Genomic DNA, 23,790 nt, shown 5'->3' with positions numbered 1-23,790 from the left:
TCATTTCCTGGCCAGCTGGAAAGCCCTGGCGTCAGCGGGCCAGTGCAGAGCCAGCTGCAAGTGTGCTGTGACCCCACAGGACAGGGCAGCATGCAGGTCTTTGCTGCCTAGCATGGGGTCCCACGGTGACCCCAGTGGGATAACGCAGCTCCCGGGTCGTCCCTAGAGGAAGGCTTAGCTTGCAGGTGCCAGCCTGGGTGCCCTTTTCTCTTACCCTCTCCTCTTCTCCCGCTGTTTTTTCCTTCTTTCCTTTCATTTTCTCTGCTGCTCATGATACCCTGTTTCTGATTCAAGACACCTTGGGTTCCAAGGAAGCAAACCCCTCTTAAATTAGCTTAAGCCAAAAGAAAGAAAGTAAGCATATGTGTGGCAGGTACCGATTTCATAGTCATGGGTTTTAGGGGAGCAGAAATGGGGCTTTATTATTGTTGCAATAGATCCAGAGCTCCCTAGGCTTTCCTAATTCCTATCCCACCTGTTTTGGTATGCACTTGATAGCGTTCTTTAGTAGCAACTTTGTTTAAAAAAAAAAAAAACACCTCAAATGCATGTTTTTGGAAAAGGAAACTTTATGGAGAGTCTTAAATAGGAAGTTTAAGTAGACGTAAATAGGAAATATCTGCAAACATGATTACAGTGAAGGGGCGCCTGGGTGGCTCAGTCCGTGAAGCCTCAGGCCATGATCTCCTAGGTCGTGAGTTCGAGCCCCGTGTTGGGCTCTGTGCTGACAGCATGAAGCCTGCTTTGGATTCTGTCTCCCTCTCTCTCTCTGCCCCTCCCCTGCTCGCGCTGTGTCTCTCTTTGTGTCTCAAAAATAAATAAACATTAAAAAAATTAAAAATAAATGAATAAATAAATAAATAATACAATACAATGAAAAAAAAATCCAGTGTTACTAAGTTCTAGTCAGTTCTGGTAGCCCCCCCCGCCCCAGTCTGTTAAAAAGAGATTGGCAGGTGTTTTAAAAAGGTGTTAAAGACAGACTAGCACCACGTGGATACTTTCTCTTGGACATAATCAAAAGAATAACGATGGAAACAAAAAGAAATCGCTTTCTTGCAAGGTAATGCAGGTTATTTAAAATATTCACCCACCGCTGAAAATCATTTTCCGAGAGACTGGAAATCATCTGGCAGACCTCCAGATTTCTCCTTTTCATCCGTTTTAATTGTTTTTTAAGTTTATTTATTTAAGTAATCTCTACACCCAGCGCAGGGCTCGAACTCACAACCCCAAGATCAAGAGTCTCATGCCCTTCCGACTGAGCCAGCCAGGCACCCCTGTCCATTTTAATTTTAAAGCTAAAACCACTGTGCTTCACGCTTTCCCCCAGGGGGACAGGAGAGTGAACTCAAACCTGGGTCTGGGAGAAGTGCTACAGAAAGAGACCTGCCTGGACCCCATGTTGCGGGTCTAAAATCCACGTAAAATTCGCATTCGACTCCACAACGCCTTCGGCGTTGGTGTGATATAAAAATCCTATTTTAGGGGCACCTGGGTGGCTCAGTCGGTTAAGCGCCTTTGGCTCAGGTCACAATCTCACGTCCTTGAGTTCGAGCCCCACGTGGGGCTCGGCACTGACAGTGTGGAACCTGCTTGGGATTCTCTCTCCCCCTCTCTGTGCCCCTCCCTCACTTTCTCTCTTCCTCTCTCTCTCTCTCTCTCTCTCTCTCTCTCTCTCTCTCTCTCTCTTTCTCTCAAAAATAAATATTTTTAAAAAATTAAAATCCCATTTTAAGTTGAATTCATTCTTAATTTTTTCTCAGTCTCTAAGAGTAACATTCCCAGCAGATGCACTGTTTGTCTTACAGCATTGTGTGCCTAGGTGGTTCTCAACCCCATCAAATACAATGTCCCCTTTACTCAGAAAGTGTTATAGGGGCACCTGGGTGGCTCAGTTGGTTCTGAGGCTGTTCATGAGTTCTAGCCTCACACTGGGATTGCTGCTGTCGGTGTAGATCCTGCTTCAGAACCTCTGTCCCCCTCTCTCTCTCTGCCCCTTCCCCCCTCTCAAAAATAAACATTTAAGAAACTTGTAATAAAAAAAGAAAATGTTATAAAAACTTTTAGTAATGCCCCTTAATTATCCAGAAATAATTTCAGAAATAAAATAGCCACTCACATAATCTTGAAAAAGAAATGGTGTATAAAAATATTAAAAGAAATCAGGGATAATTCCCCAGCTGCGACAGGAGAGAGAATTTGTTTCAAGGCAGCAAGTAATTAAATCGGATTTATTGTCACAATGGAAAGGTGCACGTACGACTGTCTAGGTAATAAAAGGAAGTGGTTAACATTTGTCCCTGGTTATAAATAAGCTTGTGTGTAATTGAATTTTGTTGCTACTTTTCTCTTTATATTTGACATTTTGAAATAGGTTTAGATGGGTCTATTCATAGATACACATAGAAACCCAGTGAATGCAGACGGATACTGAAGTGTTCTCTCAGTGACTCAAATACCATATGGAGCGTTGCCACGGACAACTCGGCTTTCTGAAATGATGAACAATTGTGTAAAGTTCCAGATACAGCCACGTACCGACTTCCTTTGATTTACCTAGAAGCCTCATTCCTGCAAAATTAAGTGTGTGTGCAAACTCTGTCCCTCCCGCCCCCCATCTTATTTATGTATAAAATACAGTGACGGTCAAGGTGCGGATAATGGTAGTTTTCACCTGCGTGACGGTCAGGTCGAAAGTTCAGCTTGGGACGATGCAGGATACAGGACCAGAGTCACGGAGTCTCAGGCACGGGTGGGGACGTCTAACGTCTCAGGGCCGTGTACATCAAATGCCGATCATTGAGACAACCAAGAATGCCCCACAGTTTCCCCACACATGCCCCTGCCCCCAGGGGTTGGCCCCATCGCACAGAGAACCCCTTGGATCTCCCCGGTTGTGTGGGTTACCCTTTAGCATGACGTCATTGATGGCTTTTAACATGCTCGGGGCCGCGTGACCTGGAGGTACGGAGCAGCCCTGTGACTTGGTGTCTTTCTTCCCCACAGGGGCTGAAGATCAGCGTGCTCTGGACCCTGTACTACGGCGTCCTCAGTGCTTTCGCCCCCGTGTACAGCTGGATCCTGGTGCTCCGGGGCCTGGTGGGCTTCGGGATCGGAGGGGTCCCCCAGTCGTAAGTAAATACTCAGCTCTGGCCAGCCAGCCAGGCAGCCAGTCAACTACGTTCATGGCCTCAGAGGGGCGCAGAGATGGCCCACTAGGGCTTCTGGTGTCAAGGAGGCGTGACGTAGCCAGAGAATTACCATTATTAGTATGGTGATGATTGACAATGTAAAAGCAACACACGAGGGGCGCCTGGCTGGCTCAGTTGCTGGGCCGCGAGACTCTTGATCTCGGGGATGTAAGTTTGAGCCGCGTACTGGGTGTAGCGAGAACTTCAAAATAAGATTAAAAAAAAAAAAACGAAGAACACGGCAGCGGGAAAGTCGTAAATGTGAAATAATAGTAAAAACAAGAGATCTAGCATTGCTTGGGCATTTCTCTTGGACGCATCACAACAGCCCCAGGAGAGGTATGCTATCAAGTGATTGCAGCCTCCGTTTTTATAGTTGAAACCAAGACTCGGGGTGAAATCATTTCCCCAAGTCATGTGGCCCGTGGTGGAACTCAGATCCCGAGTCTGTCTGCCTACACCGCCCGCGCTCTTAACCATCACGCGTGAGGCCCCCTTCTGCGCTTCCAACCGAAGCGCGAGGTGGGGAGCTGGGCCCAACCGTGTGTGAATTGAGTGTCGTTTGGTTGGTGCTGTGGTTAAGGTACTGAGAGTAGTCACAGTTGTAGGGAAAAGTCCCTCTCCCCTGGGAGATTGGCAGACGATGGCCTGTGGGCTACATCTGACCTGCTGACTGCTTTTATAAATAAAGTTTTATTGGGACACAGCCACACCCATCATTTGCATATCACCTGTGCCCATTTTCCCATACAGCAACAAAGTTATCTCCGCAGAGACAATATTTGCTATCTGACCCTTTATAGACAACCTACGTTGACCCCAACCTAAACGATGATAATGGCCAAAATTTACTGTTTACTAAGTGGCAGGTGCTATTCTAAACGGTTTACCATATTATCTCATTTAATTCCGTCAAATCTCTTGGGTAAATTCTATTATTTTTTGGTTTTTTATTTATTTTGAGAGAGAGAGCTCAAGCGTGCATGCACACACACTAGTAGGGAAGGGGCAGAGAGAGAGGGAGAGAGAGAATCTTTGTGTTTTTAAATTTTTTTAATGTTTTATCTATTTTTGAGAGAGAGAGAGACAGAGCACGAGTGGGGGAGGGACAAAGAGAGAGAAAGGGAGACACAGAATCGGAAGCAGGCTCCAGGCTCCGAGCTGTCAGCACAGAGCCTGACGCAGGGTTCGAACTCACGGACTGTGAGATCATGACCTGAGCCAAAGTCGGACCCAACCAACTGAGCCACCCAGGCGCCCCGGGAGAGAATCTTAGGCAGCGCAGAGCCTGACGCGGGGCTCAGTCCCACAAACCATGAGATCATGACCTGAGCCGACATCAAGCGTGAGTGGCTCAACCGACTGAGCTGCCCAGGCACCCTGGTGAATTGTATTATTCATCCCATTTTACAGATTTTTACAGATTTTACTGAACCAAAGAGAGGTAGAGTGATTTACCCCAGGTGACACAGGCAGGAAGAGGCAGGGCCAGAGTCTGGACTCAGTTCCTCTAACTCCAGAGCCTGGGCTCTAACCATTGCATTGTACTGCCTTTCGATTAAGGATGCAACCATAAAAGACTCTTAAATACAGAGAACAAACTGAGAGTTGCTGGAGGGACAGTGGGGAGAGGGATGCGTTAAATGGGTGATGGGCATTAAGGAGGGCACTTTTTGGGGTGAGCACTGGGTGCCGTATGTAAGTGATGAATCATTGGGTTCTACTTGTGAAACCAAGGCTACACTGTATGTTAACAAACTTGAATTTAAATTAAAAAAAAAGTTATTTTTTTGAAAGACCCAGAGGCAGATTGGGGAAGATACAGGGTATTTCATAGGAAGAGATCTGAAGGAAAAGAGGAAGCCGTACCTGAGTCTGAGGAAGGCTAATTCCTTGGAAGGCCCATTCCGGTTAGCAAGTTGGGGTGAGATATGTAAGAATTGAAAGCTGCAGTTGGACAGGTAGACCAGGGCAAGTTTGCTAAAAGTCTTGAATGCCAGGCCAAAGGGCTTGTCTACAGGCAGTGGGAGCCACTGAGAGTTCTTGAGCAGGGGGGGCACTTTGGAAATGTTAATCTGGCAACGGTGGGTAGGATGGGTTGGAGGTAAAGAATGATAATTCCTGTTGCAATAACTTAGGGAAATTTCACACAGGACCAGTTCATTCCATCCATTCAAACGATATTTCTTGAGCACCTACTATGGCACCGGCCTGTACTAGATGCTGGGGATACAGCAGTGAGCGAGACAGACACGGTCCCTGTTACAAGTGGGGATCCTGGGGAACAGAATGTGAGATGGAGAGTAGTGTGCACGTGGTTACTGAGACCGGCACCTGCAGGGGAGTGAGAAAACCGTGAGTGAGCAGAGGGAGGAGTTGAGTACAGCTGATCCTGCAGGAGTTCCAGAGCCAGGGTGGCTCCTTAGAGTTTCCCAGATTGAGGCTTGGGGGCTGGACCTCTGCCCCCTCATATTAGCTGCGTTGGACGCAGGCTGCTCTCAAGGAGGGAGCACGATCTTGGGCAAGGCAGCTACTTTGGGCTAAGGCAATTCCTGCAAGGGACTCAATTCTGAGCTCTTAGCAGGTAACATTTCTGGTCATTCCAGGGGATTGTGTTTGGCAGTCCCGAAGGGGGAGCCTAGGTGGTCACATCACAGCACCCATGACAGTCCACCCCTTGCACCTGTTAGATCCACTTGCTGCATATAATTTCACCCCATCTGGGAACAGTTTCTCCAGGATTCTGGTTGGTCTTTTCCCTGAAAAGATCATGTCCCATGGCTGGTGGGACAACCTACAGTCATCTGCTATCGCTGCTGGCCTCACAGCTCCAACTGAGGCCGAGTGTCTCCCTCTCCCACTACTCGTTGCAGGTTCCCCTCGCCTTGAGCCAGCACTTCTGCTGATCGAGATGGCGAGATGGTTTCCCTGGCAGAGTGGTCCAGACCCTATGCCTGAGTCACCATGCCCGACCCAGGCCGTAGCTGCTGCCTGTCCATTTATTATCAAAATCGGGCAGGGGATTACCAAGAGATGTCCCCTGTATTGCCTGGGTGCCCCATCAGATAACAGTAGCCATACCACCTCCCGATGCCCCATTGCTCAGGCAGAATGCTGACTCTCTTTCTTGACACAAGGAATCCAAAGTTACTAGGTGGCAGGCATTGCTTGAAGTCTGACGGGGTTCTTGTGGTGTCCCCCAGTGGGTGAAGCATGCCCTCTCTGGGAACCAGGACCCCTAAACCCACAGGTAGGGGAAGTACAGATTCCTCCTCCAACCCTTTGAGTTCAGAACAATGTATCCTTTCTGCATAGCACCATGCGATGGGCATTGATTTAAGGTTGTGTTGTGTCCTGGAAGACAGTAACCTATCCTCACCGGGCATCATCTCCAAGCCGATGCCTCCGTGGCACCTTCAAGAGGCTCTTCCATCCCTCTCTCAGGCCAGCACCTTCAAGGTGGCACAAGATATGACACGTACCTGCTGCTACATCTTCTTTGATATGTATCAGCTTCTGAGTTCTCAAGCACTATTACGTGGGATTCTGTGTCAATGAGTCAAATACCCCGAAAGCCCTCAGATAATGGTGCTGGCGGGATAGGCAAGCCAATACCCAGAATATGTGCCAGTTCCAGTCAGGACGAGTCACTGCTCCTTCCAAAATGGGAGATGTCCACTATAACTAACTTTTATGTTGTGACATGGGATGTGACATGGGATGGTTCCACCCTGGGGGCTCTGCGTTGGTCTCTGCTGCTGGCCAACTGGCTCTTCAGCCGCCAAACTAGCAATATTGGCTTTGGTGCGTGAGGGTGTGGCCATTGCCTGTGGTGGGTTAACAGTTCACTGGTTGACTCCTTGGGCCCGTTGAGTATCACGACGGGGGACGGCTGGGAGGGGGGCTCTAGAAGGGTCGTGCTAACACTGAGGTAGAACAGCTTAGGTCCTGGTCACCAGATTCGCATCCTGACTCTGCCGTGATAGCCGTGTGCCCCTAGGCGAGTCACTAGACCTTTCTACGCCTCAACTTCTTGTCTCTCAGATGAGGACGATAGCATACCTACCTCATGGGGGTCACTTAGAATATTAAATGACAACACACGTGAAGTGCCCGGGACAGTGCCCAGCAGAGCACTTAGTGAATGTCAGCATGTGTCTGGTCTGCCAAAGACTTTGGTGAGAAGCTCAGGTGTCTGCGTGATGGATGTTGGACTCACTGTGGGTACTTATGGAAAGAATAAATGGGGACAGAAGATGTGACCACATGGGATTTAGCCTGGGAGCTAATCCCCAGACTCTTTCTGCCACTTAGTGGCTGGAAGGGCAGTGAGTGGCTCTCAGTTCTCAGCCTTTCCCTCCCTATTCATTATTGATCCCTCCAGGGCTCTGCAGAGTAGGCATTTGACATACGCTCCTGGACCTCGGATGGGTTTAAAAGCCACTAGAGCTTGAGGCAGAAACCATTAACCCAAGCCCATAAATCTGGGCTGGCAGGGGCTTGTGGCCGATGTCCTCCACGTCTGGACCAACCCCAGGACTTTCTGCGGACGCAGCCACTGCCCCATTCATGAGCCATTCATTGACTAAGGAACAGTTTTCCCCCAGTGGCTGGAAGGAGCGCACTCACACAGGTACACGTTAAATTCCTTTCTCAGGGATGCTCAGGTGGATGATGGCAGAACCAGTCTCCAAATGGCTACCCGGACTTTCTTCCCATCAGAGGGGAGGGGAAGGAGCTAAGTATCGAGAACGTGGTTCTTGTTTGGAATGGTGGGATGAGAGGCGCCATTTTTCTCCGTCTCCTTCTCCACACTTTCTGGAAGTGTCATAAAAGGCGTGAGAAATAGAATAGATCCTTAACAGCGCTGGAAAGCAAGAAAAGGGTGCCATCAGCCGACCAGACATTTTGAGGAGCCTCTGGAAGGCTGTAGGCAGACAGGATTCCAATGGCAGAGTAACTAGCAGAGAGAAAAATCACCTCCTAAAAATGCAAAGGGGAGAGATCTTCAGGGAGAGAGGACAGGACACCAGGGGATAAAATTAAGGACCCAGAGCAGCTGGGCCTTTACCCCTTACCCTTATGTCGTGCGGGTCCTCAGAGGGCCTGGCTGCTCCCGGCCCCCACCCCCCAAATGTCACGCCTCCCATTTAGCTGTTCATTTACTTAATGCGACCACAGCCCTTCTGTTTGTTTCTTGAGCTATGACTACTTCCCGAGCTCCAGACCATGTGCTTTTGATCCACATGACCATTTTAAAACTCACAGAACTTCAAAGCATAGATATTGTTATCCCCATTGTGCAGATAAGAAAACTAGGGCTTTGAAAAAACTGAGTAACATGGGGCACCTGGGTGGCTCAGTGAAGCATCCAACTCTGGATTTAGGCTCAGGTCATGATCTCACGGTTTGTGAGCCCCAGCCCCACGCCGGGCTCTGTGCAAACGGCCCGGAGCCTCCTTGGGATTCTCTGTCTCTCTGCTCCTCTCCTGCACGCTGGCTCTCTCTCTCTTTCTGTCTCGAAATAAATAAGTAAAACTTTAAAAGATGATGAAGTAACCTGCCCAAGGTCACATAGCTAACAAATGGCAGGGCTCGTATTTAAACATCCCTTTTGACACTGCGAATATATTCTCCTAAATACTCCACTCCATGGCTCTTTGGGACGTGAGGAGAGCAAAGAAAAAACAGAAATAAAATGACAGAAGAAATATTTAGTCACCCAAGAGAGCCATTGGCTTCCCAGCACCTTGGCTCTATCCATTTACATAAAAACAATCATGCCTTAATTATGCAATGCTCTTAACTAGTTCTAAAAATGTCTCCCTTAAGTTCATTATTTGGAAACATTTAGTTGAAGATTTTTTTCTTAGTTGAAGATTATTTTCAATGTTCATTTATTTATTTGGAGACAGAGAGAAAGAGCGAGCAAGTGCAAGCAGGGAAGGGCCAGAGAGAGAGAGAGAGAGAGAGAGGGAGAGAGAATCCCAAGGCTCGATCCCATGAACCGTGAGGTCATGACCTGAGCCAAAATCAAGTCAGATGCTTAATCTACTGAGCTACCCAGGAGCCCCTAATTTGTTTTAAATTTTAGTCCCCAACCTGGGGCTTGAACTCACAACTCCAAGATCAAGAGTCACCTGCTCTACCGACTGAGCCTGCCAGGCTCTCCCTCTCTCTTTTTCTTCTTTCCTTTATTCCTTCCCCCAAAGTAGGCATTTATGTTGGTCCTTGGAGATAATGTTACTGTTGTAACATGAATAACGACAATGATGATGGGACGCCTGCGTGGCTCAGTCGGTTGAGCGTCCGACTTCGGCTCAGGTCATGTCTCGCGGTTCGTGAGTTCGAGCCCCGCATCTGGCTCTGTGCTGACAGCTCAGAGCCTGGAGCCTGCTTCAGATTCTGTGTCTCCGCCTCTCTCTGCTCCTCCCCTGCTTGCCCTCTGTCTCCCTCTCTGTCCCTCTCTGCCGCTCTCTCTCTTTCTCTCAAAAATAAACATTTAAAAAACATTTTTTAAATGATAATGATGATCATAGTAATGTCCACTGAGTTTTTACCAAGGGCAAGGGGCAGATGAGAAAACAGGCTTGGAGATCGAGATCACAAGTGACGTGTTTAAGGCTAAATGGCTATTGAGGGGAGTATGAAGTTACTTCTTGCTTTGTAACAGACCACACCGACATTTGTGGCTTAACGGCAGTTTACTGAGCTCAGGGTTCTGCAGCTGGGCAGTTAGGTTGTTCAGGGCTCGGCGGGGCTCCCTCATGTGTCTCTAGTCAACTGGTGAATTGGATGGGGGCTGGCCAGGCTAGCATGGCCACAGCTGATTCATCGATGCTCCGCAAGCCTCTCAAACTCCGGCTGGCCGGCCCAGGCAGCTGGTCACGTGGTCACGTGGCACCTGGGTAGGGGTCCGAGTGAGGATGCAAAAGCCGTAAAGCGTCTTGAGGCCCAAGGCACAAGATCACTTCTGCAACGTTCTATTGATCAAGAGCGAGTCTCAACGCCCAGATTCAAGGGATGAGGAAACAGACTTTGCATGGAGGTGATCTGCAAGGGAGCAAGACACAGGGAGGGAAAAGTGCAGGGGGGGGGGGCGCCTTGTGCAAACCATCTGTCGCATGGAGAAACTGGGTTCAAATCCAGGCCCATCTAATGCCGAAGCTCTTACATTTTAACAGATACTGTAGAAGGATTCTGAGCTTGTACAGTCAGAAGATGCTGATAAATCATTAATGTCCACTGGGTCCGTGATAGTGATTTGGAGATGATTCTGGAGAGGTAGAACTGGAGGTTCAGAGAAGTTTCTATTCCCTTTAATTAAGACTGGAGGGGGTGCCTGGGGCGGGGGGACTCAGTCGGTTAAGCGTCCGACTTTGGCTCAGGTCATGATCTCACGGTCCGTGAGTTCGAGCCCCACGTTGGGCTCTGTGCTGACAGCTCGGAGCCTTAGAGCCTGCTTCGGATTCTGTGCCTCCCTCTCTCTCTGCCCCTCCCCACCCCCGTTCATGCTCTGTCTGTCTCTCTCTCTCAAAAATAAATGTTAAAAAATTTTTTTTTAAATGATCATTGCCACTAATTGCAAAATACACAGAAAATATATGGAAGAGACAGGCTGGCCCCAGGGTAGAACGTTTATTATTTCCAGCAGAGGGCGCTGTGTTATTTCCGTAGAAATGCCACTTAGCTAGGAGAATGAGCTGGACACCTGCCTTAACTGGCACCCTGCTTGTGTGTTAGCTGCTCTTCAAGATTAATACTCCAGGTCGCTGCCCACCTGTTCCACCTTGCAAGGTCTTCAGAAGATTCTTCAGATTCTTGTCTAGGTGGAACGCGCACAAACCCACCCTTAGCACTGCGGTTTCTCTTTAAGACCAAGCAGAAACGGCAAAGGGAGATCACAGGTCCCTTCTTTCCAAGCACGTGATCCAAATGGTAAGTCTCTAACTGCCAAGGGCTATACATTCTGAGGATTTTCGGTGGGAATATTTTTCACGCCGTCGACTGCTTCTTGGCATTGCTGCTGTCACTGCTGGTTCTTTTATTTTTCAGTGTGCTTGTAATAATCCCTACACTTGGGATGGAGGTCAAACAGCTCATTTTCATCATGAACCACTATAAATAATGGCCAAATGGGGAGCACGACAATTACAGGAAAAGAGGTTTCTTGTGGCATACGAGGCAAAGACAAGAAACTGAAAACAATCAGAGCGTTAATCAACAGGGTTGCCGCTGTTTAAAAATAATGCAGTAGAGGGGCGCCTGGGTGGCGCAGTCGGTGAAGCGTCCGACTTCAGCCAGGTTCACGATCTCACGGTCCGGGAGTTCGAGCCCCGCGTCGGGCTCTGGGCTGATGGCTCAGAGCCTGGAGCCTGTTTCCGATTCTGTGTCTCCCTCTCTCTCTGCCCCTCCCCCGTTCATGCTCTGTCTCTCTCTGTCCCAAAAATAAATAAACATTGAAAAAAAAACTTTAAAAATAATGCAGTAGACCCGCGAATATTAACATGGGAAGGTTTCCCAAATGTCTTATTGAAAGCAGATCCTGACACAGAGAAGCTAGGGCAAATAGTTTACTCTGGGAGATTCTGCAACCCACGTCTCCAGATTGTCCCGTTTAAGGGAGAGGGAAACGTCATTTGTTGAGAGTTGCCCCTGGGAAGTTTAAATTCCTTGGCAAACTAGACTCCTAGTCTGCCACCGAGGTTGGCAGAGCAAGCTTTAATAACTAGAGAGGGGCGCCTGGAACAGTCATCTGAGCGTCCGCCTTCGACTCAGGTCATGATCTCACTGCTTGTGGGTTCGAGCCCCGCGTCAGGCTCTGTGCTGACAGCTCAGAGCCTGGAGCCCGCTTCAGATTCTGTCTCTGTCTCTCTGCCCCTCCCCTGCTCATGCTCGCTCGCTCTCTCTCTCTCTCTCTCTCTCTCTCTCTCTCACACATATAAAACATGAAAAAAAATTTTTTTTAATAACCAAAGAAAGCACTCAGGATAGAGTTGCAGGAAGTGGCAGGTGGAAAACTGTATTGACAAGGAAGTTGGAAAAGTCGGGCATTTGTATGGGTTGAACTTGGACAGTATGCTGCATGTGGGAAGGAAGGAAGGAGGAAGGAAGGAGGAAGGATGGGGAGAAAGGAAGTAGGGAGGACAGAAAGGAAGGACAGGAGGGAGAGAGGAAGGGAGGAAGAGGGAAGGAAAGGAAGGGAAGAAAAAAAGATAACATTGCTTGCATTTATTTATTTAGCTAGAGGAGGGGCTGGAAGTTTGCAAAGCAGGCTCCCGGTAGTTATGGCTTTGGGGGGAATGGAAGGGAAGTAGGGGCAATGGGGAAGAGGAAGACGCATCATATACTCTGTATATTTGTGTATTGCTAACTTGTCTTAAACGAAAATGCATTCGTGAGGTGCTGCTGCTTCAACTAAAAACATGTAAAAAGAAATAAAAAGACTGTGCTTATAGCTTCATGATAAGAAGAATCCTTGACATCGAAGGACAGGAATAGCTCTGCCCCCTGGAACACGCCACGGCACAGTTTCGCAGTTAGTTGTTGAACTTTCCTGTGATGGAGGGAAGGTGAACATGCTTCTCGCTTTATTAGTAGTATTTATTATTATTATTATTGATTTTTTTTTGAATAATGTGAGCACACCGTGCGGAGAAGAGCATAAGGTGTCAAAGAAATCATCCATGGTAACCGCTGTGACCTCTGCAACCACTATAATCTGGGTCCCCGTTCTCAGAGCTGAGTTAAATGAGATTCCTGATGGATTTTGCTGAGCGAGGTACCTGTGGGCATATACACTGGAACGAGTTTGGGGGGGACCACTCTGGCAATATATATCAAAAGCCTTCAAAATACGCATAGGCTTTGACACAAATTCTATTTAGCAGGGGCCTAGCCTAAGGAAACCACGTGCAGACCAAAATGTCTTCAGCCTGACGACGTTCACTGAAGTGTTGTTTATCGTCGTGAAACCATCCAAATTGGTGGGCTAGAAGCTATAGACAGATGTGGGTGAGAATTTTGGCTCTCCTACTTACTGACTTACTAGCTGCGTGATCCTGGTCAGCTAACAATTTATCTAACGTAGATAGATCTAGAGATGAAAATAAGAATCAAAAGTACACACACACAGGGACACCCGGGTGGCTCGGTTGGTTAAGCTGCCGACTCTTGATTTCGGCTCAGGTCATGGTCTCGCGCTTTGTGGGCTCGAGCCCCGCATCGGGCTCTGCGCTGGCAGCGTGGGACCTGCTTGCGATTTTCTCTCTTTCCCTCTCTCTCTGCCCCTCCCTGCCTCTCTCTCTCTCTCTCTCTCAAAATAAATAAATAAACTTTTTAAAACTTAAAAAAAAATACGTACACACATACAGAGGATTATAATTATCTACCCCATTTATTTGAGATGCTTACTGAGGTAATTCATGTAAAACATCTAGAAGAATGTTTGGCATATAGTAGGTCCTCAATAAACGGTAGCTATTATTAAGAAAAGTATGGTTCAGGGGCGCCTGGGTGGCTCAGTCGGTTAAGCGACATTGGCTCAGGTCATGATTTCACGGTTGGTGGGTTCGAGCCCCACATAGGGCTCTGTGCTGACAGCTCAGAGCCTGGAGCCTGCTTCGGATTCTGTGTCTCTGTCTCTCTCTGCCCCTCCCCCATTCACACTCTGTCTCTCTACATCTCTCAAAAATGAATAAACGTTAAAAAAATGTAAAAAAAAAAAAAAAAGAAACGTGTGGTTCATGCATGTGATGGAATATATGTGTGTAAGAGGGTTTTAAGTGGTATGGTAATGCTATTTATAAATCAATGAAAAGTAAGGTTTAAAATTCTTTTTTTATTTTTTTATTAAATTTTTTTTTAACATTTATTTATTTTTGAGAGACAGAGTGAGACAGAGCACCAGCAGGGATGGGCAGAGAGAGAGGGGGACACAGAATCCGAAGCAGGCTCCAGGCTCTGGCTGTCAGCACAGATCCCTACGTGGGTCTCAAACTCACTGACCGGGCGATCATGACCTGAGCTGAAGTCGGATGCTTAACTGACTGAGCCAGCCAGGTGCCCTAGGTTCAAAATTCTTGAGTATGATCTTAGCTAGAGAGAGAGATTGAGAAAGAGGGATAAAGACAGAAGATCAAGACAGAGAGAATATACTAGAATACTTATACTCTGAAATGAACTAGATGACATTGCCTTTTCTTCATACTTTTTTCTAAATAGAGTGTATATACCTGAACTACTAAAGCCCTAACCTTTCCTCTGAGGCTCCTAAGAATTCTTCCTTCTCTGGACAGAGGTGTCCTTTTGTCATTATCCTGAGAAGGACTTCTACTGGCAATAGAACTGTTCCCTAATCTCAGTGGTATTGCTAAGACCAACTTTCAAAATGTTAGATGTTATGCAGGGAAGGACGTCATTCGTAGAAGCAGAGGTTCCATAGAAGCAGAGGTTAGTCTGCTAACCTCTTGTATAAGTGATTTATTTAAGGAATGCTCTCGGAAGCCCGTAAAACCGTGAAAGAGGCAATAATGTTGAAAGGAAGAAGTTAAGCAAAAGTATGGTTTCTGGTGACGTCGAGATTCGGGCTGATCCCACAGGGAACTCAGGCGTGTTCTTTGTTCCACAAAGTCTGTCCTACGTTGAGGCAATGGAACGGGGCTTTTGTAAGCACATACCAGTCTGTCCTGGGGAGAAGGGTTGTAACTCCTAGACACTTCTCTGGTGAGGCAGCCACAGTTGCTCAAGAGCAATCCCAGAAGAGGGTTGCAGCATTAGCAGCAGCAGCTGGGAGTTGGACACGAACTAGTAAAGGGGCATCCCAGGAGACCTAGATGGGTCACCAGCATCCATCTGCCTCAAAAGGGTTAATGGAAATGAGCCTCTCTCTCTCTCCGGCCTCCCTTATGAGGAGCCAGGAGAGTCACATGACGCTATCTAGTAGCTCCGATGCTTGACTTAGGTGGGAGATGTGGGGAAAGAGAAAGCCTGCTCTTCCTAACAAGTTGGAAGGCAGCATGGGGAAGTCGTTTAGAAGTTTCCTTCTCTTCCCAGCGTGGCCGGCGGCTGAGGAAGTGGAAGGCAGGGGAAGGGGCACGAATGTAGTAGATGGAGGGGTCGATGCAGGTAGGATGTTCGTTACATTCAGCAAACCAATAAGTTGATTGAGCAAATAAGAAATACATTGAGGAGAATGAGGCCCCCGTGTCTCAATGTCGGAGAAGGGAATTATAAACATGGAAACCCGGGAGGGTTAGAAAGAACCCTAACCTTCTGGTTGGACTGGAATCGAAAGTATCAGTAAGAACTCGTTGTTTTTTTAAAAATATATATACACAGATAGATATAGAAACATGTGGGTGTATGGAGTGCATGTGGACAGAGAGAAATGGAGAGACCAAGATAGATGATAGAGAGAGAGAGAGATCTCTTAGCTGCATCCACTGAGAAGGCCTAGAAGCAACGACAGCCCAGCAGCAATGAGCACACTGACATCAGTATTTGGTTTCTAAATACCGTCTTCTACCGAAAGGAACCAGAACCTCTTAGAAAAATGGCTGACGCCGTGGCTGGGACCAGGAAAACACACCATGAACTTGGACATCTTGTTGTGCCAGAAAGTAGAGTTCAAGGAATGATGGAGGCATGTAAAAGAGACATAGGGATTGGTTTAAACGGTCTTCCAACGAGGGGCACCTGGGTGTCTCAATTGGTTAAGCGTCCAGCTTCGGCTCAAGTCATGATCTCATGGTTTGTGGGTTCGAGCCCCACGTTGGGCTCTGTGCTGCTGGCTGAGAGCCTGGAGCCTGCTTTGGATTCTGTGTCTCCCTCTCTCTCTCTGCCCCTCCGTCGCTTGTGCTCTGCCTCTCTCGCGGTCTCAAAAATAAACATTTTTTTAAAAATTAAAAAAGTCTTCCAACGGTCAGATCTGGGACAGTCTGAGCATCAGAAGAATAATGGTAATAGTGGGTTACAACCCACTGAATAAAATAGGAATCTACAAGTTCATACTGATTCGTTGAATGAATAGGTAGGTAGGTAGGTAGGTAAGTAGATAGATAGATAGGTAGGTAGGTAGGTAGATAGATAGATAGATAGATAGATAGATAGATAGATAGATAGATAGATACAGGGGAAAAGGGAAACTCCTCCTTGCAGTAGAATATCCATTCTAAACGTAGAAGGAACAATGGAAATTTGAAAAATACCACCTGTTACCATCATAGTAGTGTTGATTCAGGCAGGTATCGTCCATGGGTGGGATACCGAAGCTGACGGGTAGAGGTTCTAGGGAGAACAGGATATTGGCATAATCTCTGAATTTTTCCCCGCAAAGTAATCCCAGATGGAAAAAGGATAACTTTAGGGTGGAGAAATCTGTCAGACACCATCTTGAGCCAGTGATGAAGGTTAATGTCACCAGCGATGAGATGAGTTGACACCATATGGCCCTGATGTGAGGCACTGGGAGGAGCTTAGTATCATTTCTGCGGGGTTCTTGCCAAGAAAACATGGCCTGAGTCTGGTCACGGGGAGACAGCAAATGGACTTAAGAGGAGGAGCATCCTACAGAATGAAAGGCCTGGACTCTTGAAGACTATTCAGGACGTGAATAATAGGGAAAAACCTGAATAATGTTCCAGATTGAAGTTGCCTGTTGTCGCACTACCCTATTTTCTCCTATATTTGCTGGGTTGTGGGTAGGGCTCCGTGTCGGCAGTTCTAAATTTGAGAATCGTGTGGGGAGTGAGTGAATGCAGATGCCAGAACCCCACCCCTGAGAGTCTGTTCCCAAGGGTTTGGGGTGGGGCCTAGGGATCTATGACCTTAGCCGTCATCCTAGGAAATTCCGAAGTAAGTGGTCCACAGACCACCCTCGGAGGAATATTGGCCTAGAAATTCAGAAAGCGGTGGCCTCTTACTCAGTCCCGACCTTAACTTTCTTCCTGTCTCTCTGCTTTCCCAGGGTGACGCTGTACGCGGAGTTCCTTCCCATGAAGGCCAGAGCTAAGTGTATCTTGCTGATTGAGGTAAGGAGGGTGGTCTGGGTTTCCCAAGAGCGCTCAGTCCCTGAGCAGGAGATTCTCGGGTGTCTTGAGCCACAGGATGACGAAATGGGAGTTTAAGAGAGCTCTAACAGACTCAGTGTGTGGAGACTTGAACGGGTCAATTATGTCAATTCTGACATGGTCTTTTTGCAATACGGATAAACCCTTCAATTGACAAAAAAACCCACAATCGATCTCTTAAAAAAATGGCGGCAGGCAGGTGGTATTTCCTTCTTGGACTTCACCTGGCTTTTATCTGAGAGTTGGTGCCAAGAGTTGGTGCGTAAGGGGACCAAAACTCCTGTCCCCCATCCATATCATCACCCTCCACCCCTGTTTGTATCCAGGCTCACCTGCGTCTTGTGTGAGGGGCCACTCCTGTAGCCTAGAGGCTGCCTTAAAACTCCCTCAGTCCAGCTCGTCCCTCCGAGCCTTCTTTCTGCCAAGGTTTTGTGACCCGTTTTCCAATCATGGTTCTGGAAGATCTCAGGGCCAATGTGTAGCTGCCCAATGACCCCTCTACCATGCAGGCAGTAGAGTTTATTTGTCCTTTCGGACACCGATGCCCACAGTGACGACTATGACGCCACTCCGACGTCTCTAGTCACCATGACCACGTTGACGATAGTAATCCCATTGACCTCGCTGCCCAGCTTACCACCCAGACTGCATCTACCCCTGATCGATAAGGGTGGTGGTCATCTGGTCCACGCTGGTATGGATGAACCAACTATTTAAATATTGAGATGCGTTTATGCCAGCAGATCTTGGTCCCTGATTACCCCTCATCGCCTGACACTCTTAGGACCCCCTAGAACTTCCCATGATCTAGCATCTGAAGAGTTAACTCCTGGCACAGTCATGGTATATGTGTGTGTGTTGAGAGCAGGGGTATATGACCAGTGTCAGGTGTCTATCCTGGGTTGGTCCAGTTTGTTAGACATTTTGACTATCACCCCCAGTTGGCAGCAACAGAAATAGACTGTGGTTAAGTTCAGCCAAAGAGGGTTTAGGAAGGCTCTCGGAGTGCCCCAGAACTGATGGAGAAGGTGAAGGGCCATGTTTGGCAATGGACAATAGTTGTAGGGCCTGAGCAGGAGACCGCATACTCAACTTAGGATCGTTTGAAGAGGGTTTGATAAAGGGACTATTTCTAAATAGCCCCATGCCTGAAGTGCCAGTTGCCAGGCAAAGGCAGGAAGTAATTAATTAGCAGCCCAGAGAGAAAGAGAGACAGAGTTGTGTGTCCAGGGCTGTTGGACAGGTGCTGTGACCCGCTGAGAGATGCAGCCAGCCCATGACCACCGTGCAGGGAGGGAGCCAGAGGAATAAATGCCCCCACATCTCTTTCCTTCCTCCCTCCCTCCCTCCCATGTCCTGTGGGGCTCCCCCTTGGCTGTAGCCAGTGGAAAGCCAGGAGACAGGGAGCCTGTGGATGCAGTCCATACAAAAAAAGCAAGGCGGGAAAGGATGGCAAGGCAAACAGAAGATAGTCAGCCCTGCAGGGAAGAGGCAGTTGTGATAAAGGATACTAGGGGCCTCTTGGGCGAGAGAGATGGATGTCAGTAGACAAAAACAATATGTCCGTTACCGTATTGACCTCACACGATATTGATGGCATTGATCTCCCTAAACCAGAGCTGCCACATTGTACCCACTCCAGTGGGTACCACGCAAATATGACAGAGTGTGGGTGGGCCCCTCAGGAGATGAGCAACATGATGGCCCTGCCCCCAACTATATGAAAAACAGGAAAGACGGCCATTCCGACGTGGCTGACCACGAGGACCCTCCCCCGTGTCAGTCGCGTTGTCTGCAGTGAGCTCATGTGTTGGCCACGCTGCTCATGCTCCCGTCGCTGATCCCGTTTTCCCCTGCCAGGTCTTCTGGGCCATCGGGACAGTGTTCGAGGTGATCCTGGCCGTGTTTGTGATGCCCAGCCTGGGCTGGCGCTGGCTGCTCATCCTCTCGGCCGTCCCGTTGCTCCTCTTTGCGGTTCTGTGTTTTGTAGGTATCCTTTAAGAGATGTCAACCTTTACGGGGCACCTGGGTGGCGGCTCAGTCGGTTAAGCATCCAACTTTAGGTCATCATCTCACGGTTTGTGGGTTCTAGCCCCGCATGGCGTTCTGACATGTTTGGGCTTCTCTCTGTCACTCCCACATCCTCCCTCGTCCCTAAATGCTCTTCTTCTGTCTCTGTCTCAAATAATAAAAAAAAAGATCTCAACCTTGGCCACTTGGCTTTCTGCTGTTCAGCCGTTCACTGTGTTTCAGTGGGGAGGAGGTAAAGGAGGACACTGTCCTGCAGGGATTCTTTGTAAGATGATGTTTTTGGAACTCTGCCAGCCGCACCGATTAATAATAATAATAGCAACAGAAACAACAATCATTGCATGAACCCATTCCAGGTATCGTGCTAAGCACTTTGTCTGGATTCTCTCACTTAACCCTCTCGACAACCTTTACGAGGTGGGATCTGTCGTTATCCCCATTTTGTGGATGAGGAAATGGAGGCACAGAGAGGTCAAGTAATTACTCAGGGTCCCACAACCAGGATAATCAATGACAGAGCCAGGATTTGAAGCTAGCCCTCTGGCTCCAGAGCCCTAAGCTTAAAGACTCCACACCCCGCTGAGATATGTGGCTGGGACCCCGTGTTCTGTTCCGCCCTAATCTGCCACGCCTGTCCCCACAGTGGCTGCCGGAGAGCGCAAGGTATGATGTGCTGTCCGGGAATCAGGAGAAGGCCATCGCCACCTTAAAGAGGATAGCGACAGAAAATGGAGCCCCCATGCCGCTGGGGAAACTCATCATCTCCAGACAGGTCGGTGCCTGGTCCGCTGTCTGTGGCGTGTGTGTGTCCGTGCGCCTGGGCGGGAGTGTGTGCGTGGGTGGGGCGTGCTCTCCAAGGAGGTGGCAAATTCTGAGACCAGCAAAAAGCACACAAGCAGACTAATTCCCCAAAAGCCAATTTTCCTGAATTAACTTGCCAGTGTATCTTTTTAACCAAAAAATGTTTCAAGGATCTTTTTGAATATATGTAGCAAATAGGAGTATATTTTTCCTGTGTATATATTAACACATTTATTTCCTCAGTATATGCTCTCTATAAATATGTTAATGGATCTATTTCTAAATATATTAACCTATTCCAAAATATAGTCAATAAATACAAACATTCTCAAATACATTCAATAAACCTATTTAATGGGTGTTGTCTTTTCATTCAAGAATATACCAAAAAATATATTTTTATTCATGAGGGCTATTCACAGGTAGACTAAGCCACCTAAAACCCATAATCTTTTTTTTAAACATTTAGCATGGTTAAATAAGCAAGCGTTTCTCAAACTGCTAAGAAAAATGTTTTCGTTAAATATACCTAAGAAGAATATTATCACAGTCCTAGAATATACTCTTTTAAAAAAAACTTTTTTAACATTTATTTATTGTTGAGAGACAGAGACAGAGCGTGAGCATGGGAGGGGCAGAGAGAGAGGAGGAGACACAGAATCCAAGCAGGCTCCAGGCTCTGAGCTGTCAGCACAGAGCCCAACGAGGGGCTTGAACTCACGAACTGCGAGATCATGACCTGAGTCTAAGTCAGACGCCCAACCAACTGAGCCACCCAGGCACCCCCTAGAATATACTCTTAAAAAGAACATTGTAGGGGTGCCTGGGTGGCTCTTGGTTTCAGCTCAGATCATGATCTCACGGTTTGTGGGTTCAAGCCCCGTGTTGGGCTCTGTGCTGACAGCACAGAGCCTGCTTGGGATTCTCTCTCTCCTTCTGTCCCTCCTTTATGCTCTCTCTCTCTCTCTCTATTGCTCATAAAAAATAAATAAACTTAAAAAAAAAGAACGTTGTAGAGCAAAGATTCGATAAATTAGCAAATTATATGAAATTGGCAAATGGGTCATTTAACTAATCAACCTTTGATACATTGGCTTCTGGTGAATTGATTTTCAGTACATTGATTTTTGTGATCTTGACCTAGAGCTGGCTTGGGAGGGCATTAAATAGTTGGATGCCCCTTGGATTGACTGTCTGCTCCCTGGGTCCATGGCACTGCCCGAGAATCCCTGGGGGTACCAGGCCCAAGGAGTCTGCTTCCCGCTACCGGGATTGTAGAATGTTTCCATCCTTGGGGAACCAAGCCTGTAGACCTTGCTGGGTCCTGGCTGGAGGGCCTCACTGGGCCGGGAGACTTTGTGCCGTGGGATCGGGTCCTGGGTTCCCGGAATCTGAGCATGTAGCCCACCAGGAGCTTCCCTCCCTGCTGTGGGTGCCCACGGTCTTAGGCTGCCGGCTGGGGCCCATACTTCTCGAGGGGAGGAGAGCAAATTGCACGTTCTTGTCTTGAAACAGGAAGACCGAGGCAGAATGAGGGACCTTTTCACGCCCCATTTTAGGTGGACGACCTTGTTGCTGTGGTTTATATGGTAAGAGCTGTTTCTTGACACCTTGATCCCCTTCATTCATGCCCTGTTTTGCTTTCTGTTTTTTTTTTTTTTTATTTTCATTTATTGATTTTTGGGACAGTGCGAGAGACAGAGTGTAAGCAGTGAGGGGCAGACAGAGGGAGACACAGAATCTGAAGCCGGCTCCAGGCTCTGAGCTGTCAGCCCAGAGCCCGATGCGGGGCTCGAACTCACGAACCGTGAGATCATGCCCTGAGCCGAAGTCGGACGCTTAACCGACTGAGCCACCCAGGCGCCCCTTTGCTTTCTGTTTTTACGTGATGCACAGATAGCTCTTTGATCGTGGACAGCAGTTGCAAAATAAAGTGGTTTGGATATGACTTTCCTGATTTCTGCCTTATTCAGGTATCACCCGTGCTATTCTTCGTCGTTTTCTTTAATTGGACTCCCTTTTTACTCAGATAAATGTCCTTTTTAACTACGTTTTTCATTTTAATTCCAACACAGTTAACATGCAATGCTATGTTCGTTTCGGGTGTAGAATACAGTGATTCAACAATTGTATGCATTACTCAGTGCTCATCATGATAAGTGCACTCTTAATCCCCATCACCTATCTCACCCATCCCCCCAGCATCCTCCCCTCCCCTCTGGTAAGTTCTCTATGCTTAAGAGTCTGTTTCTTGATTTGTTTCTCTGTCTCTTTCTTTTCCCTTTGCTCATTTGCGTTGTTTCTTAAATTCCACATATGGATGAAATCACGTGGTATTTGCCCTCTGACTGAGATACTACGCTTAGCATTATACTCTCTGGTTCCATCCATGTCATTGCAAATGGCAAGATTTCATTCCTTTTTATGGCTGAGTGATATTCCATTGTATATATAGACCACATCTTCTTTATCCATTCATCTATCGATGGACACTTGGGCTTCTTCCATAATTTGGCTATTATAAATAATGCTGTAGGGACGCCTGGGTGGCTCAGTCAGCTAAGCATCCGACTTCGGCTCAGGGCATGATCTCACGGTCCACAAGTTCAAGTCCTGCATTGGGCTCTGTGCTGCTGACAGCTCAGAGCCTGGAGCCTGCTTCAGATTCTGGGTATCCCCGTCCCCCCCACCCCTCCTCCGCTCACGCTCTATCTTGCTCTGTCTCTCAAAAATAAATAAATGTGAAAAATAAAAATTAAAAAAACAATAAATAATGCTGTAATAAACATGGGGGGCCGTATATCCTTTCGAATTAGTGTTTTTGTATTCTTTGGGTAAATGCCCAATAGTGCCAAAACTGGACCATAGGGTATTTCTATTTTTAATGTTTTGAGGAAACTCCATACTGTTTTCCAGAGTGGCTGCACCAGTTTGCATCCCCACCAACAGTGCACAAGCGTTCAGATAAATGTCTTTTAAAACACTAAAAAAAAAAAAAAAAAAAAAAAAAACTTAACAGCAGGCCATAGAGAGAAGGCCCTCCTCAAGAGAAATATAGTAAAAAGCAGCTAGACTGATGATTTGCCAAAGCTCTGAGTTACTGTACTTAATAGAGAGAGAGGCAGATGTTGAGGACTCATTAGCAAGTAAGTGAGACTAGGAAGCCATCAAAATAGTTGACCTTCAACAGTGCAGAGTGGGGGTTAAAGGCACAGACCCCTGAGTAGTTGAAAATCTTTTGATCCCCCCCAAACTTCACTAATAGCCTCCTATTAACCAGAAGCCTTACTGATAACATTAACCAGAAGCCTTACTGATGAACACATATTTTGTCTGTTATATGTATTACATACTGTATTCTTAAAGTAAGCTAGAGAAAAAGTGTTATTATCATCTTCAAGAGAAAATGTAATTGCAGTATTTATTGAAAAAAAATCTCCTTATAAGTGGCCCCTGCAGTTCAAACTTGTGTTGTCCAAGGGTCAACTGTAATTGAAAGGAAAATGATAATGCCTGCTCCCTTACTCCTCTTTTCGGGCCATACTGCCTTCAGTGTACCACCAGTGGCACGGGACCCATGTTTGGGGAACCACTGATTTGGTCAGCATGTGCAGCCTTAGAACTCTCAGTCCTGATCCTGGTCTATTTTCCTTAAAACGCGGCCATTCGCGATGGCTGGATGTGGGCAGGGTGGA

At 47.4% G+C, this 23,790-nt stretch overlaps 1 protein-coding gene across 2 annotated transcripts in view; it reads left to right on the top strand.

Moving 5' to 3' along the window:
- SVOP (SV2 related protein) overlaps positions 1 to 23,790 on the top strand; it is an 80,294-nt gene that overhangs the window by 37,633 nt on the left and 18,871 nt on the right. For both annotated transcript variants that reach the window (XM_023241512.2, XM_023241511.2), the window contains exons 6-10: positions 3,010 to 3,134; positions 17,161 to 17,224; positions 19,124 to 19,249; positions 19,938 to 20,066; positions 21,611 to 21,684. In XM_023241512.2, coding sequence (XP_023097280.1) covers positions 3,010 to 3,134; positions 17,161 to 17,224; positions 19,124 to 19,249; positions 19,938 to 20,066; positions 21,611 to 21,684 — 518 coding nt within the window. The remainder of the gene's footprint in view (positions 1 to 3,009; positions 3,135 to 17,160; positions 17,225 to 19,123; positions 19,250 to 19,937; positions 20,067 to 21,610; positions 21,685 to 23,790) is intronic.

Source organism: Felis catus, chromosome D3, assembly GCF_018350175.1.
Source record: "Felis catus isolate Fca126 chromosome D3, F.catus_Fca126_mat1.0, whole genome shotgun sequence".
NCBI lineage: Eukaryota > Metazoa > Chordata > Mammalia > Carnivora > Felidae > Felis > Felis catus.
The sequence above is the reverse complement of the archived record's forward strand: the minus strand, read 5'-3'. Positions and strand labels throughout refer to the sequence as shown.